The following is a 6,019-nucleotide window of genomic DNA, read 5'->3' as shown; positions in this document are numbered from 1 at the left end:
GGAAATGGAGCTTGCAGTGAAACCATCTCTGCCAGGCACTTTGTGGATGCTTTCTGTTGTTCTTTTCTGCTTTAACCTCCTAGTGATCCTTTGACGTAGTCATACATGCAGGGCTTATTTCCAGGGCTCAGTAAGAGTTTGTGAAAACGCCTGGTTTCATGCAATTCAGCAGCCGAGGGTTTGGGGTTTGAGTCGAGATCTTTGTGATTGGAAAGCCCTAATTCTTCCTGTAGCACGGACATTTTTCTCAGGAATGGCTGGAAAGGGTGTCTGGGTTGGGAGATGGAAGCCTGGCATTCCCAACTAGTTGAATGGCTTTGGACAAAATGCGGTCACACATCTGTGATTTTGCTGATGCGGTTCCTTCTTCCTGGATTGTCCGTTACTCTACCCATTTTTTAACTTTCAGAATTCTACTAACCCTTCAATATCAGTACACATGTGAGATCCTGCCTGAGATTTGCCAAGCCGTTCTTTTTGGAAGTAACTACCAGGCCCTGAAACCTATACCCTGCCTAGCTCGTTGCTGGTGTGACTCCCTCCTCGTAGGACAGATTTGGTTAATATGCCAGCACTGAAATCCCATTTAGTGGGTCAGGCAAAAGGATAGCTTCACTGTATGGATTCAAATTGTGCCACGTGTTCAGAGAGAGACAGCAGAGCCGAGAGAAAAGACCACTTGTTTCAGAATTGGGTAGATTGAGGTTTGATTTCTGTATTTTCCACTTGCAAACTATATAATCTTGATCAAATTTCCTCACCTCTTCAAGCTTCAATTTCTCTTTCTTGCCATATGTAAGCAGTAACCCCTACACCAAAATGCTTTGCAATCTAGATTAATGAACTAGTATACATATTATAAAGATAATTCATCTATTCGCAGGACAAAATTCAATCATTATGAATAATGAGCCCAGTCTGACTCTAATTTAACAGTGAAGGCGCTATCTAATCTGAGATGCAGATAATTCCTTCACTATAGTTTTCCGAAGAAGCTGTTGAGAGGTTAACTAACGTGTCCAAGTCGATCAATGAGAGAGTGGCAGGCAGAAAACTCCCTGAGCAGACCAGGTCCTGTTCATCTCCACATTACTGTGCTCTGCCTGTCATGGTTGGTCGTACACTGTGGATACTTGATCAACATTTTTAGTGCTTGAGTACTCTGGTTCTGGACTAAAGGATTTCAAAGTGGTTTCTTAAAATTAAGTTATTTGTTCTTATGGAAGATAAGAAAATACCCCCCCCACCCACCTCTTGGCATCTAGCATAACCAGTTGTGAGGCTTGAGTCGTGAGAGACCTCCTGTAAGGTCAGGTCTGGAGAAGGGACAAGGGAGGAATGACAAACAGAAGAAGGAGCAGGGAGGAAGTGAAGCTGGGAAGCTCTAGTGAGAGGAAGGAAAGACAAAGGGAAGAGGGCAGTGGGGAGGCTTTTGTTTAGAACCAAAGGGAGCTCCACCACCCAGTGCTGAACACGCCTGGCCAACGACAGCTTCCTCGGCTTGAGGGTCCTCTGGGCCCAGGGAAGACACTTCTTCCAGCTCCACCTCCATCGGACTGCAGGGGCAAACTTCAGTTGAACATTAAGTGTATTACTCTCACTGCCTCATTTAACCTTCTGTGAAGTTAGATTTAGAACCGAGAGAACTGAGGCTCAGGAGAGTGGGTAACCAGGTCAACATGACTCCAGGATGTAAATCTCCATTTGTAACCCACAAGACACATCCCCTCTCTGCTTGGGATCCTTGCAGAAGCTCTGTGAGTTAGGTTATACTAATCCCTATTGTCTATATGGAGAAATCGGTGATTGGGAATGCTGAGGGGCTTGGCTTGCTAGAGTTGAAGGTAGAATATCTGGAGACAGAAATTCCATGGGGATTAGAACCCAAAGCTCATGTTAAAGATGAAAGAGAGAAAAACTCAGACAGCAATGGTGGAAAAAGGCTATAGAGACTCTCAGCAGGAATAGGTTTTTTGTTTTATTTGTTTGTTTGTTTTGGCTTGAGCCTCATTTTCTACACTTGTTCCCTTTTAGGGAGTTGGAATAGATAGTTGGGAAGATGCTTCCAGGACCAACAGTCTGAAATCCTATGAAGAAAACCTCTCATTGTCTCCATTCCCTCCCACACATTCTTGACTCCAATCATAAGCATCCCAGCTGCTCCCTAGGACCCTCCCCCACTCCCTGGAAGCAGAAGGCACCCAGGCAGCCCCTGTCTTCAGTGACAGTTTCAGCGTTTTCATTTTCATATCACAAAAGCCAAGGCAAATGACTCAGCCCCTTGAGACTCAGTTCTTTCTATTTAACACAGTTATGGTAACACATTGTTAAGAAAACTCAACCCAAGAAATAAAGTGAAAAGGACAAGAAATTGCAAATTAATTTTAAGCACAAATACTGAGCAAATATACATTGGAAACCACCAACAGATGTTACTGTTACTGATCACGTTTGCAAAGATCAGAAAGTAGGTAGTATACATTAATTATAGAGATGTGGAGAAAGAGGCACTGTGTTATATTCTGGGTAGTGATGTGACTCAGACAACTTCTTGCGGATGGAAATCTGGCTCTATCTCTCAAAAGTTTAAATGAGCATAAATGATGACAAGAACTCCACTTCTTGGGCTGGTTTCCATGAATGTTTATTCAAATGCACATAGAGATACGCACAAGACTATTTGCATGACATTGTGGATGGCAATGAGTGACTAGTAAATAAGATTGATGTAACCACTAACTGCAGATATTCAAAGAACATTGCAGAAAATGCTTGTTAAATGTAACAGGATCCAGTATATGCATATATTATGTCAAATAGTGCAAGATGCAGAACAAGGTATATAGTGTGCAAAACTTTTGTGCAAATGGGAAAAGAGCACACCCATGTAAATATATTATTCATACATGCGTATGTACTGCATGTAATTTCTCTTCATTTTCACACAAATTTTACAAAATTCACACATATAATTTTGATTAAGGAGAGGATACCTCAGGGAACATATGCAAGACATTAGTAAGAAGAGTTTCTTCTGCAAAGTAGAATAGAAATGGAAGGGAAATTATCCTTCCCTGTACGTCTCTTGACACCAATTGAACGCTTGCCATTTCGACATAGATAAGCTAAAACGCTTTTAAATTCAAGCAACCAAAATGTAAAGTGCATAAAATGGGAAAACAACTTTTCTTTCAATGTCATTTTAAGGATTAAATGAGAGAATTGGGTAAAACACCTGGCGAATGGTAGATACTCACTATACCCACTGCAAACATTAGTTAAGTCGTATGTGTTCAGGCTTGCGACCGCCACACCAGGAAGCTCCTGTCCTCATGAGCCTCTGTGTGGCTAGGGCGTGGTACTGGCCACAGCCTGGGAGTTTTCCCTCTCTTCTGTACTGGAGTCTCTCAAACTCTCATGTGCATAGATGTCACCTGGGGGGCTTGTTAGAATTCTGATTTTCCATGTTGGCAGGCAGGGAGTGTGGTATCTGGATTCTGCATTTCTGTCTACCTCCCTCCCAGGTAATGCTGATGCTGCTGGCCCACAAGTGAACGTTTAATTTTTTTTTATTTATGAGAGGGAGGGAGATATTTCACATGCTGGCTCACTACCAAATTCACTATGAGACACAAGGCTGGGTCTGGCTGAAGCCAGTAGCTGGGAACTCAATATAGGTCTCCCACATGGATAATGGGGACCTAACTACTTGAGCCATCACTTGCTGCCTCCCAAGTTGTGTATTAGCAGCAAATTGGAGTTGAGAGTGGAGCCCAGACGCAGGCCCAGCACCCCATCTTCAGTGTAAGCCAGACACCCACATCTCCACAGCCCAAAGTTGAATGACCTTTCCCCATTCATTGCAAGTCATGTATTCCCCTTTCATAAATAATACAATCTCACGCAAGGCACTGTGTTGGGTAGCGGGACTGGGGAGAGCTGATCTGAAAAGCTCCAACGTCCTCTCTTTTTGTTTGTTGTCTTTGGAAACTCATCTTAAGCAACGAGGAAAATGATGCCCACTTTCCAGAGTACTGAGAAGAATGGAAGCTTTTGTTAAAAGGTTCCTACAAAAGGAACATAAATAGATGAAAAAATATTATGGTCATCTTTCCACAGTATTTTTTATGTTTTTTTTTTTAAATTTTTAATTAGTTTTTAGCAGATTCAATGTGTTTTTGCGGATATTCTGAGAACATAATGAAAGTTCACGGTGATAGTAGTGGAAGGTTGGCAGGACCTTGTGCGCATTTGAGTGAGGAGGGGTGCTGTGGGGTGGCAGCAGATGGGAGAAGAGGGAGCAGGTTGCTACTTAAACATGACGCAATAGGAGGGGCCAGAACACTGGGGACTGAAGGTCCTGAGAAGGAAGTTGCTTATTCTGGGAATAATGTCAGCCCCAGGAAGAGTTTAAATCAGAGCAGTGTTCCTATGTGATACATGATTTTGAAAGAACCCGCTAGCCGCTAGATTAAGAACTACAAAAAAGACGCCCCCAACAAGAGGTCGTTTGCTTTGGCCAAGAGATAATGGCTGGATCTAGGGTGAGGCAAGATGTAGAGAGATCGATGTAGATGTAGACAATATTTTGCATTTTTTCTTAGATGGAGAAGTCCCTGGAACTGGCCAACACGACCAGAGTCCAAGAATTTGTCTTGCTGGGTTTGTCCACCAAGCTGGGCATAAGGGACGCCCTGTTCCTTGTCTTCCTGACTCTCTACGTGCTGACCCTCCTGGAGAACACGCTCATCATCTACCTCATCTGCAGCCACAGTGAGCTCCACAAACCCATGTACTTCTTCCTGGGCAACCTCAGCTGCCTAGAGATGTGCTACGTGTCGGTGACCATGCCCAGCCTGCTGGCGGGGCTGTGGACCGGACCCTGCCATGTGCCCTTCACAGCCTGCATGACTCAGCTGTTCTTCTTCATCTCTCTCATCTGCACAGAGTGCACCCTCCTGGCCTCCATGGCCTATGACCGCTATGTGGCCATCTGCCGCCCTCTGCACTACCCACTGCTCATGCGGCCCCAGGTCTGCCTGGGCTTATCTTTGTCCTCATGGCTTGGTGGGCTGGTGGTCTCAGTCATCAAAACAGCATGCATTGCTAGCCTGTCCTACTGTGGCCCCAATGTTCTCAACCACTTCTTCTGCGATGTCTCCCCTATGCTCAACCTGTCCTGCACCCACGTGTCCCTGACAGAGCTGGTGGACTTCGTTTCTGCAATTGTCATCCTTTGGGGTTCCCTGCTCCTGGCCATGGCCTCCTATGTGGCCATTGGTAGGGCTGTGCTCCGCATGCCATCAGCTTCTGCCCGCCACAAAGCCTTCTCCACCTGTGCCTCCCATTTGCTGGTGGTCGGCATCTTTTACTCAGCCACAATCTTCATCTATGCCCGTCCCAGCCGCATAGAAGCCATGGACCTCAACAAGGTGCTGTCAGTCATCTACACAGTGGTCACACCCATGTGCAATCCCATCATCTATTGTCTGCGCAACAAGGAGGTCCAGGCAGCTTTCTATAAAACCCTGCACTGGTCCTGAGGTTGACCAGCTGACCAGCATGGGGGGGTTTCAAGTTATCAATATCCTACTTTTTTATCAAAATGTAATTCATATACCATAAATTTCACCCTTTAAGCATGTGTAATTAAGTGTTTTTTAGCATGTTCAGAAAGTTGTGTGCAACCTCACTATTACCTAACTTCAGAACATTTCACCATCTGCAAAAGGAACCCATACACATAGAAAGACCAGTAACTGCACTCGGTCACCCATCCTTAGCCTTAAGAAACAATCTGGCCAATGCTGCGGCTCACTAGGCTAATCCTCCGCCTGCGGCACTGGAACACTGGGTTCTAGTCCTGGTTGGGGCGTCGAATTCTGTCCCGGTTGCTCCTCTTCCAGTCCAGCTCTCAGCTGTGGCCTGGGAGTGCAGTGGAGGATGGCCCAAGTGCTTGGGCCCTGCACCCACATGGGAGACCAGGAGAAGCACCTGGCTCCTGGCTTCGGATCAGCAC

General features: G+C 45.3%; 1 protein-coding gene across 1 annotated transcript; it reads left to right on the top strand.

Moving 5' to 3' along the window:
- Positions 1-4,604: 4,604 nt before the first annotated feature.
- Positions 4,605-5,543, top strand: LOC133748819 (olfactory receptor 6Z7-like). Its single transcript, XM_062177827.1, has one exon. The coding sequence runs from the start codon at positions 4,605-4,607 to the stop codon at positions 5,541-5,543; it is 939 nt and encodes a 312-aa protein (XP_062033811.1).
- The last annotated feature ends 476 nt before the right edge of the window (positions 5,544-6,019 follow it).

This window comes from Lepus europaeus, chromosome 19, assembly GCF_033115175.1.
Source record: "Lepus europaeus isolate LE1 chromosome 19, mLepTim1.pri, whole genome shotgun sequence".
NCBI classification, from domain to species: Eukaryota; Metazoa; Chordata; class Mammalia; order Lagomorpha; family Leporidae; genus Lepus; species Lepus europaeus.
The sequence above is the reverse complement of the archived record's forward strand: the minus strand, read 5'-3'. Positions and strand labels throughout refer to the sequence as shown.